The sequence below is a fragment of the Gigantopelta aegis genome, chromosome 1 (assembly GCF_016097555.1).
Source record: "Gigantopelta aegis isolate Gae_Host chromosome 1, Gae_host_genome, whole genome shotgun sequence".
NCBI lineage: Eukaryota > Metazoa > Mollusca > Gastropoda > Neomphalida > Peltospiridae > Gigantopelta > Gigantopelta aegis.
In genome coordinates, this window is record NC_054699.1 from 35,481,583 (window position 1) to 35,496,806 (window position 15,224).

The 15,224-nt window shown below is 35.4% G+C and overlaps 1 protein-coding gene and 2 long non-coding RNA genes across 3 annotated transcripts in view; 2 read left to right on the forward strand and 1 right to left on the reverse strand.

Moving 5' to 3' along the window:
* LOC121374299 overlaps nt 1-5,768 on the forward strand; it is a 31,766-nt gene extending 25,998 nt beyond the window's left edge. The window contains exon 7 of the mRNA XM_041501359.1: nt 4,752-5,768. Within this exon, the coding sequence (XP_041357293.1) occupies nt 4,752-4,772 (21 nt within the window). The 3' untranslated portion in view covers nt 4,773-5,768. The remainder of the gene's footprint in view (nt 1-4,751) is intronic.
* Nucleotides 5,769-5,853: 85 nt separating this feature from the next.
* On the forward strand, nt 5,854-8,567 carry LOC121374310. The gene is made up of 2 exons (XR_005958222.1): nt 5,854-7,491; nt 7,529-8,567. It is a non-coding gene; the product is annotated as an uncharacterized LOC121374310 (long non-coding RNA).
* Nucleotides 8,568-9,656: 1,089 nt separating this feature from the next.
* On the reverse strand, nt 9,657-14,557 carry LOC121374315. The gene is made up of 2 exons (XR_005958223.1): nt 11,741-14,557; nt 9,657-11,652 (listed from the first exon to the last, which is right to left on the reverse strand). It is a non-coding gene; the product is annotated as an uncharacterized LOC121374315 (long non-coding RNA).
* Between the last annotated feature and the right edge of the window lie 667 nt (nt 14,558-15,224).

Sequence of the window (15,224 nt, forward strand, 5' to 3'; positions counted from 1 at the left end):
TACTAAAAATTGGACGTGATCTTGTAATACAGTAACTAAAAACTGAATTCCTCATTTCTGTGGCTTTTTCTCTTTTTTTTTCATTCCAACATATAAAAGTATGATTTTCAGGTTAAAAACCATTGTAAAACAGTTATATTAAGATGTATTCAATAAGTGATGTAGTTTTCTGGAGGCTGACCCCAGTGTCACGTACTATAAACCTTCAAAGCACTGTTCTTTAGTTATGTTACGCTTGCATGCAATGAATATAGAAAATTGCATGTGAATGTATGCCAGTTAGGAATAGAGTAATTTGAATTGTAACTTGAAATAACAATATATAAGCATTCATATTTAGCATTGATTACATCATCGCATAACAGTTAATCTTGAGTTTATTGCATTTCGATACTGTTTAAAAAAAATTTAAAAAATTCTACTCATTCATATGAGGAGTGATTGTTAAGTTCGTGGACTAAGGTTGAAGGAGTTGGTTTTAAAAAATCAAATACAATCATTTTTCAACATAGTCCCCTCCTATATTAACACACTTAGTCCAGCAGTCATGGAGCAGACGGATCCCTTCTGTGTAGAAGGCGCCATTTTGTGGCAAAATGATGACCACCGAGCTCCTTTTTAATTTTTGGGAAGAGGTAGTAGTCAGAGGGAGCCAAATCAGGAGAATAGGGTGGGTGTTCGACAAGTTTGAATCCACATTTCTGGATAGCAGCCATGGCCACTGTGGATGTGTGTGCCGGAGCATTGTCCTGGTGGAAGAGCACTCTTGTCAGCTTTCCACGCCGAATCTGCTTGATTTTCTCCCGTAGCTGTCTCAGAAGATCAGCATAGTAGGCCCCGGTGATAGTGTGACCCTTGTCTAGGTAGTCCACCAACAGTACTCCTTCTGCATCCCAGAAAATGGAGGCCATCACCATCACAGTCTTGGCTTTCTTGGGAGGCGGAGAACCTGGGTGTGATGGATCCAGGTCTGATCCATAGTCACAAGTCGCCGAAGAATCTGCCTCAAAAATAGCAAGATTTTCCCTTGGCATGTTGAGCCGAATCCATTTCAGATCAGGTCCAAGGAGCTTTGAGACCCAACGTGCTGACACCTTGGACATGTGGTTGACTGCATGGAGACATTCTTGGGAGATGCCCAACTCATTGGCAATGTAATGCTCTGTTACTCGTCTGTCTACCATGATGATGTCATGAATCTTTGCAATGGTCTCCTGTGGTGACGGTGACTGGCCTTCCCGGACGGGGGTCATCTTCCAGACACTCTCTCTGCCACGTTTAAAATCAACAGCCCACTTCTTCACCATGCTGTAATAAGGGGCATCCTCCCCTAGTGTGACCACCATGTCTTCATGGATCTCCTTAGGTGTTACGTCCTTGAGACCGAGATAGTGGATGACTGCACGATGGCTGATGTTGTCCATTATCAGAAAACACTGATGCTCAATGTTTAATTATATGTAACAGAAAAACAACTCAAGTTAGTAACTTCAAACATTCTGTGTAATCATTCAACAAGTTGAACTGCACTCTAATTCAGTGAAACATGTGCAGCTCATGTACTTCTGCGTTAGCCACGAACTTATCAATCACCCCTTGTAATCCTGTTCAAATCGCCCGACTTATTTGACAACATTCGTTACATTTCGGGTATATCCGTATCCTTTAACTGACCACAAGTATTATTTATGCTAAAAATAGCATGATGCAGTTATTTGGTGTTTTCTTTTGCTGCTGTTTATGATATTCGGCCATGCTACGCTCAAATATCATTTGCTATGTTCAGCTTGTCATGAATGCTACTCTCACTTGGGGCTAGGGGTTGGCAGCTCTGCTAGTGTAATATTAACGCAACATGGATATCTTGCTGACCCAATTCGTAGAAAAATAACATGAAGTAGGTCTTGACATCTTCTTACTTATATGTTGCGACTTGTTTGCAGTTGGTTTGTAATAAATAAAATACTAAACTAGCTTGCCTGTCATACCATTTTATGAACAGTGTTGGTATCTGACTTGCTTTCACTTGTCAGATACCAAATGTGTTCACTCATTTCATAAAAAATGGTCTGACAGGCAAGCTTGTGTGGTATTTTATATTTAGCAGTACTCTCGGAATGCTTGTTATTGGGGAGTGGTAGATGTACATCATGTATCATAATATTTGGATGTTCCATTTTGCAATATTTTATTACATGTACATGTGTAATTGTAATGGGCTGCTAAATATATTCTCATAGTATTTTTCTTTGGTGTGATGTAAACATTGCATATTGTTGAGTACCCTAAAATACATTTCATATTACAATATTAAATTTTTATGTATTATGTTCATCTTTATGAATGGTGGTTTTCTGCTAGTTCTATTACATGTAAAACAATATGGAGGTGAACTATTTTTCTTTTTGAATAGCTTGATATAACAGTGCTAGTAAAAATAAAGTGATCTGAAAATATAAATGCATTTAACATGTACATATTTCAAATGAATGACAATTATGATGCATTGAACGGCATACAGGTAACATCATACACAAGTAGAATATCTGCAGTTACATGTATGGTGCAATTTAAAACACGGATGTCCTGTAAATTTTCATGTTCAGTTAGCATCGTCCCCAGTGGTGGATCTAAGGAGGCCCCTAAATTTGCAATGTGTCTGTAGATTGTATGTAATTTTAGTTTTTAATTAAATTTTTTATGTTGGAGAATCCAAGGAATCTTTTTGGAACATGTCATTCCCCCCCCTCCCCCAAATGTATTTTCTGGATCCGCCACTGCCCCCCCCCCCCCCCCACACAAAATACATGTAAAGAATACATGTACATGTACTCTGTAATGAACTCTTATTTTATAGTGTTGATGAAGACTCACATTGTTCAATTTCATCATGTCTTTTGTTCGTTCCAGGTATAATAAATATTCGGGCTGCAGTGTAATTTCATTGAGGCTATTTTAAGATTTAGAAGTAACATTCTGAAACTCATGTGTAATATATTTCCAGATGAACTCTATACTGTGACGTACACTTGTGAGACCTCACTGTGAACACAAATTGAGGATAGTGATTAGTTTCTTTTCTAATTCTATCCCCTGCAATTGTAATGCTGTGGAATTTTAAATCTCTACGGCACGTTTTTTGTGCTGTGGATTATATTCCCTTCTCTCTTTTTTTTTTTCTCATGTCATGTGTTTTGCCATATTGCAGGGGTTTAATTCAGATTATGGGGAGGCATTTAAGATTTATAGGATATTAAACGAGCTTCCATTTCGTATCATGTTTATGTCCGGAGTGAAATAATTTTCAATTGTCACAAGGTTTAGCGTGTGACAATGAAAATTATTTCATGAGGGACATAAACATGATACGAAATAGTAGCGAGTTTAATATCCTATTTATTACCCCATAATCGATCTTAATTTATATCACTCATCTCGTTTCGTTGACGTTCCTGTAAGATTGATGACATCATCGTGTGATGTCAAAAATGTTACGTCCCACTTGGCATTCCAGTGGGACGTATCACATTGATATGTACCAAGATATTTTTATCCATATGGGTAATACATTACCATATTGAGCATTGATCTTTAATCCTTTTGTAGTAGTACATTTTAAACATTCATAAGCCAAGTGGAACTAAAAATTACTTTCCTTGAGCTAGTCTCGGGGGAGTAAAGGGGAGCCAAAGTGGTAGCTCTCCTTAAATGGTGAGGTCTGACACCTGACACATGGATGATGTCTTTAAAGATCTAATTATACATTTAATACAAGTGCCTTAATTACAGCATCCCTTACTACTTGGTTGTTTTCAGGTTGAAGCATAGCACACATGAGTTTGAAAATTAACACACATGTCCCAGTGGTAAATTGCAGGATCCCTGTCATGCTATTTCTTGTTCCAGCTAGTGTATCACGACTGGTATATCAAAGGCTTTGGTATGTGCTATCCTGTCTGGAATGGTGTAAATATATAAAAGATTCCTGGCTGGTAATGGAAAAAAATGTAATAGTTTTTTTCTCTAAAACTAATGTTAAAATTGTCAAGTGTTGGCATCCAATAGCCAATGATTAATTAATCAATGTGCTCTAGTGGTGTCGATAAACAAAAAACAAACTTAACTCTCGCCTAGTAAAATCCCTGCCTCGATCATTAAAAATAAATTTTAAACCACATTAGGTTTTTCCTCTTAAATAAGGAAATTCAAACAATTCCGTGCATTTAGAATCATTTCAATATTTCATTGATAGATGATGATTTTTTACTTATTTTGTTTTAAGTTTGTTTTGTTTAACAACACCACTAAAGCACCTTGCTTTATTAATCATCAGCTATTGGATATTAAACAGTTTTTATACCGCCTTCAGAGAAATATTAATCATCAGCTATTGGATATCAAACAGTTTTTATACCGCCTTCAGAGAAATATTAATCATCAGCTATTGGATATCAAACAGTTTTTATACCGCCTTGAGAGAAATATTAATCATCAGCTATTGGATATCAAACAGTTTTTATACCGCCTTCAGAGAAATATCTTCTGTTAGTAGCAAGGTATATTTTATAAGTCCTTTCCCATAGACAGGACAGCACATACTGTGGTTTTGATATACCAGTCGTGGTGCTCTGACTGGGACGGGGTAAAACCCAATGAGACAGCTGGTCCACTGATGGGGTTGGATTCTTTGACCCAATTACAGGGTAGTGCTTGACATGAACACCTTCTTAATTGTACGTTCTGCATTACAGGTTCTTTCAATCACTATCTAATAGTGGAATGCACAGATGAAGTCAGAGCGACATATTCAGAATAAATTAAAATGAAACAATTTTTGTGTACGGGGTATGTATTTAATCACAAAAAAACACATTTTTACAGCACACATTATAATCTGAAAAATAGTTAAAGTGTAACACATTGTCTACACACAACAAATGACATAAACTATATTTAAATACAACAAAACAAAAAACATCAGTATTAATAGAGCACATTATCTGTGAAGTATAGCACTATATATATCTACACTACTAGTGTTTGACATGAACACCGTATTCTCTTGACGGGTCTTTGACCCAAGTACAGTGTACAGTGTTTGACATGAGCACCGTATTCTCTTCACGTGTCTTTGACCCAAGTACAGTGTACAGTGTTTGACGTGAACACCGTATTCTCTTGACGGGTCTTTGACTCCAGTACAGGGTACGGTGTTTGACGTGAACACCGTATTCTCTTCACGTGTCTTTGACCCAAGTACAGGGTACACTGTTTGACGTGAACACCCTATTCTCTTGACGTGTCTTTGACCCAAGTACAGGGTACACTGTTTGACGTGAACACCCTATTCTCTTGACGTGTCTTTGACCCAAGTACAGGGTACAGTGTTTGACGTGAACACCCTATTCTCTTCATGTGTCAGTTACGCACATTTTAGTTCAATCTGTTGTTAGTATGGTTAATCTTTGTATCCTAAATTTGAAAATTACAATCTTCTTTAATTACCATTGGAAATTTATTCATTATGCAAATATAATTCATGTCTTTGAACAGTCCGTTGTCTACAGTTCCCGTTTGAGAACATTGTTTTCTTACTGTGGTATGTACTGCAACTTTGGGTGGGCTTGATAAGCAGACTTGTCTATAGGATCAATCCCCATCGGGCTTTTTCTCGTTCCAGCCGGTGCACCACGACTGGTATATCAAAGGCCTTGGTACATGTATGTGCTGTCCATCTGTGGAATGATGGATATAAAAGATCCCTTGCTACTAATAAAAAAATGTAACATGGTTTTCTCGCTAAGACTATATGTCAAAATTACCCAATGTTTGACAGCCAATAGAAGATGATTAATAAATCAATGTGCTAGTGTCATTAAACAAAACAAACTTTTATCTTTGTACTGCAACTTATTTATTTCTGAGCCGATTGTTTTCTAAATTGCATATAACAATAGTGTGTGGGGTTTTTGTTCTTTCTAAACCACTTGTGGCAAATTAAACTGAAATTATTTACAAAAAAACCCACGTTCATGGAGGCTTGGAAAGATGAACATCTCATAAATGAGTTCTGGTTACCTATGATTATGAAATATTATCCCGTGAAGTACATGTACAATGTGTGAAGTGCTGGAAGTAACAAATTAGACATATACAGGGATTAAGAAAATAATCTTGGTGCTTGTGTTAATTTCATGTGACAATTTCAGGATTAGTGAATGGCAGGACGTCATAATGCATTATGTATATAAAGTATGTGCAAAATATTACTTATTTCTTATTTGGTGTACATGTTTGTTTTCTGTTTACAATTTGTTTATTATCACTTGTTCATTATGTTTTTTGTTATTGACATTACTCAGTGTTACATGACCAACAATGCATTATGGCTGTACACCAGCTGGTGAAACCACTGCCTTTTTTAAAATGTATTATTATTTTAAGTTTTTTGTCAAACAACTTGTGCAGTTTAGAAATAACTCTGTCAAGGAGAAATAATTATCAAACGAAGATGATCTTAATTGTAACCTCTGTACAGCATTTTTTTGTTGGTGTATTTTATTTTGTCTTTTTGGTTTTACTTGTGTACATATATATATATATAGGACCACCTACACCTAACAGCATCACATCAGGCTGTTATCAACTATCACATCTGGCTGTTATCAACTATCACATCAGGCTGTTATTAACTATTACATCAGGCTGTTATCAACTATCACATCAGGCTGTTATCAACTATCACATCAAGCTGTTATCAACTATCACATCAAGGTGTTATCAACTATCACATCAGACTGTTATCAAGTCCAAATTGAAGGGAGTGATCCGGGGACCTGAATTCCCTTCCCGAAATTCATATGCCTCTTTTCTAACAATTTGATAAATGCTAAACTATAATTGGAGTGTCCATTTCAGGAGTTGGTTCAGGGCTTTTGCCCCTGGTCCCCTCCCTGAATTATTTGCTGGGTCTGCTGTGGTTGATTGGTATACATTAATGTGTCTATTAGTAGCAAGCAATTTTTTTATATATGCACCATCCCACAGACATGCTAGCACATACATGTACCACAGCCTTTGATATTCCAGTTGTGGTGCACTGGCGGGAATAAACAAATAGTCCGATAGGCCCACCGACTGGGATATAGTTGCAGTGCAGTGTTTTCTCTATCTTTATATTTATATATATATACAGTAATAAACAAGTACACATCAAAGCAATCCCACACATAAATAACTCGGGAATATCGGAATTGAAATGTGCTTATACACTTTCAGCTGTCACCTTTAGTTTGACTGTATTAATTTCTTAACACATCATAACAAATCTTATGATCTGAATGGCAAAACCATAATACATGATCAGGGCCATACCTCTCTGCCTAATGCAGAGTTGAATGGGTATTTGGCAAAATAGGTGTTGATTCCATGAGTCTCTAGTGCCTCGTCTATAAGTGTCGATTCCATGAGTCTCTTATGCCTCGTCTATAGGTGTTGATTCCATGAGTCTCTAGTGCCTCGTCTATAGGTGTTGATTACATGAGTCTAGTGCCTCGTCTATAGGTGTTGATTCCATGAGTCTCTAGTGCCTCGTCTATAGGAAGTCAACCACTCTAACAATAGACGAGCCCACAAAATCAGGCAAGTTGACTGCATGGATGGGGTCGTTAGGGACCGATGAATTGCACAAAGATGGCAGACTTACCAGGGCATTCAATTCAACAGAATGACCCCATTTCTATCTGTTATCCAATAAAGATTTTCCTTCTTTTTTTGCCCTACTAGTAAGTTAAATTATTTGGTTTATTATTATTATTATATATTTTGAAACAAAAGTAAAGAAATAATGTTTGGCAGCTTTGAGATACAATGTAGGACCTTTAATTGGATGTAAAAGTAGATTGAATTGATTGTAAAGGTGGCTACTTCGATCAGTCGACTGTATATTTATGGCATGTCACAGGTCTACTTCGAACAGTCGACTGTATATTTATGGCATGTCACAGGTCTACTTTGAACAGTCGACTGTATATTTATGGCATGTCACAGGTCTACTTCGAACAGTCGACTGTATATTTATGGCATGTCACAGGTCTACTTCGAACAGTCGACTGTATATTTATGGCATGTCACAGGTCTACTTCGAACAGTCGACTGTATATTTATGGCATGTCACAGGTCTACTTTGAACAGTCGACTGTATATTTATGGCATGTCACAGGTCTACTTCGATCAGTCGACTGTATATTTATGGCATGTCACAGGTCTATTTCAATCGGTCAACTATATTTATGGCATGTCACAGGTCTACTTCGATCAGTCGACTGTATATTTATGGCATGTCACAGGTCTACTTCGATAAGTCGACTATATTTATGACATGTCACAGGTCTGGAGTTTTATTTATTTTTTTATTAAATTTTGTTTTATGTAATCCTGATATACTTTAGCTGCACGAACATGTATACAGTGTCATGTAGTGTTCATTTTAGTTTGCATGAATGCGTGAATTCATTCCTGATCATGAACCAATCATTATTTTACAAGTAAAAATGTTTTATTAGAAATGTTGCTTGGTTTGTTCTTGATAATGGTTGTAGGTGTTACTTCATCATTCCTTATAACTACATGTATGGTTATTAGTTCACCTGGCCTCAGTTTAGCCAGCCTTTTTCATTGAATGTTTGCAAACTATTTTGACTGGTTCCTAAAATGGTCATTCTGTTTAGAGGTAGTGTCCCATAAAGACCAATGCAGCGAGTGTTGGTGACAAATGGCTGTCTGAACTTACCGCTGGTTTGGAGGCTCTTGTGAGCTAGCTTATGGCATAGCGAGGGCATCTGGCCCGAGTACCAGACACTTACACTAGATGATAATGAGACTAAGGAATAAAGTAAAACAGCATTATGGATCTTAATTCCAGTGCTGAATATGGATGCTAAATCATGCCATTGTATTGCATGCCACACATTACACGTTTTCCCCTCCATGTCTCGTAACTCTATAATTTAACCAGCAGCAAGCATATGGCAAAATGACATAATTTGTTTTAATTAAGTGAGAGTGCTCTTCCTTGCATGGGTACTTTGTCTTGTGAACTAGGCAGGTTTCAACCAAACTCTGTCCAAATGATCCTCTCATAGTCCTAGCTATACAATGTAGTGTTGTTATTTTCCAGACTGATTCAAAATACAATATGGCCTCTGATTGGCCGAGACATTTGACTTTTTCTTAAGCTCCACAATGAAGATTTCAATCTAAGAGTGTCACATCTTCATTTGTTAATAAATCTTTATTGTCATGATTCACTTTTTAGAGGTACCGGTATACTCGGTTTACTATAAATATGAAATTTAAAATAAAAATCTGATTTGATTACATAAAGTAGACTTCATATAAATAAAACTGGTCTAGAAATGATTCCAGATTCAAATGTTACAAGCAGAGATTGCGTCCCCATTTTTAAAAGGCTATTTCAATGTCGGTCTTGTTTCACTTTTGTAATTTTATCTAAATGTGCCACATGTACAATGTATGTAAATTAACCAAACTTGGTGTCCGTTTCATGGGTTGAATCTTGGGTCTGTAACAACCCTGGAAACAGTTCACTTGTTTTCCAACTCCAGTTCATGTGTAACAAAATGACAAATCCTAAATATTTTCCTTCTTTTTATTAAGAAAAAGCAATTAAACTTGCTTCATGAATACCTTGAGTAAATTATACTTTTATAATTATAAAATATATACATGTGTATTTGCAACCTTAAAAGTTCATTTATAACAAGAAAACAAACACTGTTGAAAACAAACATTGGTTAACATATGCAGTATAGTATTTTGCTCTTACTGAAATAACAACATATTTAAATATCTAACCTGTACTTAACATTTAGACATACCAATTCAGTCAACTTGCTTATGCGTACTGTTGACATTGGTTACAATAATGAGGGGGGGAACGAAAAAACCCAAAACAACCTTAGATGTAAATGGGCCACAATAAAATAATGGTTATCTAAATTAGTGTTCATTTTCACGGGCTGAAACTATAGGGTGTGCGCCTTTAACAATTTCAGTTTGTAGCCTTCTGAATTGGCCTGATGTTAACAATGAAATATGAATTGGCTTGAAATTAAAACTATCAATTTTGTATTTTTCCGATTGCTATGACTATCTGTAAGACTAGAATGGTCCTACACAGTGTAACACACCAGCAGGTCAGGAGGATGTGGTCGGTGTATGGCCTAGATGCTTTTATGAACCGAACTTGCACAGCCTCCCAACAAATCTAAACCAAATAACTTAATCATATTGAAATACTGAACATACCTGACTACCATAAGTGATTGTCAATCATTCACCCACCCACCCACCTACATTCATTCATTGGAGGAAGGTTAGCACCACCCACCCACTACAAACCATTTCAAAATACAAATATATTAACTTGAACAAAAATATTGGGCCGAATTTACAAATCCTATTTATGTCTTACACATGTGTTTAACTACATACATTTACAATGCTTAAACACCTGCGTTTAAGGGAAACGGGCTTTGTAAATTTGCTCTCTCCCCCCCCCCTTTTTGTTTCTCAATAAAAACAACAAGGAAATGTGGTTTAATATATGCACCTATATACCAAGTAAACCTAATTGTACTTCGTGTTATGAGGGCTGTTCAACAATGAAATGGTATTAAGGGGAATGGGATGTCATGGATGCATTGCAAACTAATATGGGGGAGATCTCCTTGTCCAGTTTTATAAACATTTTCAAAAAATGTAATTTCTATTTGTAAAATAATTCATTGCAGCCCGTTGTGGGCAATTTGTTCCATTACAGATAATTTTAGTTTTCTTCTAATATTTATTGTCAACTGAAAGAAAAACAAAATAAAAACACAAGAAGAATTTTCAGTAAGGGGGTCTTGGCATTATAAAAAAGTAATCATTGAACATTCTGTTGGCTGTAAGGAATATAGAAAACACTGGAAAGACATCATACAATGCTACTGACATACATTGTGTAGTGCTAATAAAAATAACAGTGTAAATTGTATCACCCACAAACATTGGCTATAATATAAGGTAATTAAGATGTTACCATGACCATACAATTCTTTCATTAACATTTCTGTATGTGTGAGAATGTAATTAACACACAAAAATAGAACAAAAGGTATTCAAATGTGTAAGCAACTGTGTATATACATGTATACGAGTCCACAGCCTGCATGAAGCAACTGTCTGTATTTACACGTATAGGAGTCCACAGCCTGCATGAAGCAACTGTATATACACGTATACACGAATACGAGTCCACAGCCTGCATGAAGCAACTCTGTATATACACGTATAGGAGTCCACAGCCTGCATGAAGCAACTGTATATACAAGTACACAGGTATAGGAGTCCACAGCCTGCATGAAGCAACTCTGTATATACACGTATAGGAGTCCACAGCCTGCATGAAGCAACTGTATATACAAGTACACAGGTATAGGAGTCCACAGCCTGCATGAAGCAACTCTGTATATACACGTATAGGAGTCCACAGCCTGCATGAAGCAACTGTATATACACGTATACAAGTCCACAGCCTGCATGAAGCAACTCTGTATATACAAGTACACAGGTATACGAGTCCACAACCTGCATGAAGCAACTCTGTACATACACGTATACGAGTCCACAGCCTGCATGAAGCAACTCTGTATATACACGTATAGGAATCCACAACCTGCATGAAGCAACTGTATATACAAGTACACAGGTATACGAGTCCACAGCCTGCATGAAGCAACTCTGTATATACAAGTACACAGGTATAGGAGTCCACAGCCTGCATGAAGCAACTCTGTATATACACGTATAGGAGTCCACAGCCTGCATGAAGCAACTGTCTGTATATACAAGTACACAGGTATACGAGTCCACAATCCACATGTATATGAAGGGCCCATGGGAATAACCTATGATGTCCAAACAGATAGTATTATAACGGTCACGTATGTTAAGGTCACAGTAACACACTAAATTAAAAACCTGTAATTATGGTCGGCCATTAAAAGTAGTTTGTAAATTATGCTTTTTTAGGCATAAATATTGCACAATTGCAGAGTTGTAAACATTAAAATTCCAAAATATCACCTTAATAAAAATGTGACATCACAGGTTATTCCCATGCACCCTTCATATGTGTAATTACACAAGACACCATATATAAATTTCCTTTACTAACTTGTACAGAGATCCACTGCCCCAGAAGGTACATTTATATCCCAATAAATATAGTGAGTATATTGTATACAAATGAATATATATTTGTTTGGTAATTACATACAGGTACATGTACATGTAGTATACAACACTGTATACAAATGACTATATATTTGTGTGGTAATTACATACAGGTACATGTACATGTAGTATACAACACTGTATACAAATGACTATATATTTGTTTGGTAATTACATACAGGTACATGTACATGTAGTATACAACACTGTATACAAATGACTATATATTTGTGTGGTAATTACATACAGGTACATGTACATGTAGTATACAACACTATATACAAATGACTATATATTTGTTTGGTAATTACATACAGGTACATGTACATGTAGTATACAACACTGTATACAAATGACTATATATTTGTGTGGTAATTACATACAGGTACATGTACATGTAGTATACAACACTATATACAAATGACTATATATTTGTTTGGTAATTACATACAGGTACATGTACATGTAGTATACAACACTGGAAGGCTCTTGGCCCACAACTACAGTTTTACGTGAGATGCCGAGAGGATGTCCTTCAATAAACTGGGGAAATTCCATAAAATAATTATGTTATTAATTAGTCCATAATTATAAAAATACTGCACTTACATTATCTTTGATTTTTGTTTTAATAAATACCTGCTAAAAATATTACGGCACTTGCCATTGGTGAAAAAGGCACAATTGTTGAAATATAAATGGGGAAAAATGTATTACAATCTTGTAATGTCTTAGAATACAAAAATACAATGTCTGTATTATCTGTAACTTGATCATTAAATCAAACTATTAGCTAAAATGACATGTCTATGGGCTTCACCAGGCACTTTTGAAAGGACTGTTTTAGTAATTCAGTAGTAAATGTATGTCCAATAATAGTTTTTTTCTAAGCAAAGAACATAAAAAAACAAAGAACATAAAAACAAATGTTGAAATTGGGAATTGTTCACACTGCTGAACAAATGTAAACTGACTAAATATGTATATCTACTATCATCATACCAGTTGAATGCAACTCTACTATCATCATACCAGTTATATGTACCAGTTGGTTGGAACTTTTCTATCATACCAGTTAACCAGTGCACCACGACTGGTATATCAAAGACCGTGGTATGTGCTATCTTGTCTGTAGAATGGTGCATATAAAAGATCCCTTGCTACTAATGGAAAAAGAAAAAAATGTAGCAGGTTTTCTCTCTATGACTGTCAAAATGACCATATGTTTGACATCCAATAGCTGATGATTAATAAATCAATGTGCTCTAGTGGTGTTGTTAAACAAAACAAACAAACAGACATACCAGCTGAATGGAACTTTACTATTATCATACCAGTTGAATGGAACTTTACTATCACCATACCAGTTGAATGGAACTACTATTATCATACCAGTTGAATGGAACTTTACTATCACCATACCAGTTGAATGGAACTTTACTATCACCATACCAGTTGAATGGAACTTTACTATCATCATACCAGTTGAATGGAACTACTATTATCATACCAGTTGAATGGAACTACTATTATCATACCAGTTGAATGGAACTACTATTATCATACCAGCTGAATGGAACTACTATTATTATACCAGTTGAATGGAACTTTACTATCACCATACCAGTTGAATGGAACTTTACTATCACCATACCAGTTGAATGGAACTTTACTATCACCATACCAGTTGAATGGAACTTTACTATCATCATACCAGTTGAATGGTTTTCACTATCACCATACCAGGTGAATGGAACTTCTACTATCAATTTAAATTAGTATGAGCTAATAAAGAGAAAACTTTGAATTAAAAATTTTGATTAGTGACAGTTGCTAATCAATTTGATACCTGAATAGAAACTAATATTTTATGTTTTAGAATCTCTGACACACAAAGGGAATCATAATACTGGACATAAAGTTTCCTGTAAAAATGTATAAACATGTACTTCAAAAGTTTATAAACGGAGCCCAATTTGATTCAGTTATACTGTATATCGGGAAATGTTGGCAAGCTTAAAATATCAATGAGTTTAGTGAGGCTATACAAAACATTAATAGGTCACGATGCTAAATTTAAAGAGACATAAAATACTGTTTTGAAAAACCTTTGAGCTATTGTCTTGTTGGTGATTATCTGAAAGGCATATTGTCACAGACCACTGACCTATTTAATGGCCTAACAAAGTATTACCTGAACAAAAATAATTTGATTTGTCCCTAAATGTACTTTATTCAACCATCTTTATACACACCATACTCCACTTATTAATATTTAGTAAAAAATAAATTGAATTATGGCAATGGTCCATAATTAAAAAACTAAAACTGCTGAGGGTTGACATGGATTTCACTCCATCATGGTTCAGTTACGGTGATGTGATAGCTAGATTTGGTTTCCAACAATTAATGTAATTTTTATTTTTAGAGAAATAAGGTCTTTAAATTCGTGACAGTATGCCCTGAAACCCAACATGCTATTGATTCAATTATAAATATATAATAGCAAAGAACAATAATTTGTTAGCATGCATCATTACTGCAATTTTCTACCAAATGAAATTGTCTGTAAGCGGTATAACATCAAAATACATGTATATCAAAAGTATTCTTTTGGCATTATCTGACATTTAAAAAGTTAAATTTTTATGATCGGAATGAATGAACTATAAACATACATTCATTCTGATTCTAAACCTTAAATATATATTTTTTTAAATGTCAGATAATGCCGACATCTGTAAAGTTTTATGTTGCTAATATGTCGATTGATAGCAACTATTTTATGATTTACAGTATATACCATACATGTATCTATGTTTAACACACATGAAAATACATCATGAACAATAAGAAGTAAACCATTCCCATATACTCATAGATAAATACCAGTCTTGGCACGAAGTATTACGTGCTGTAGGCAG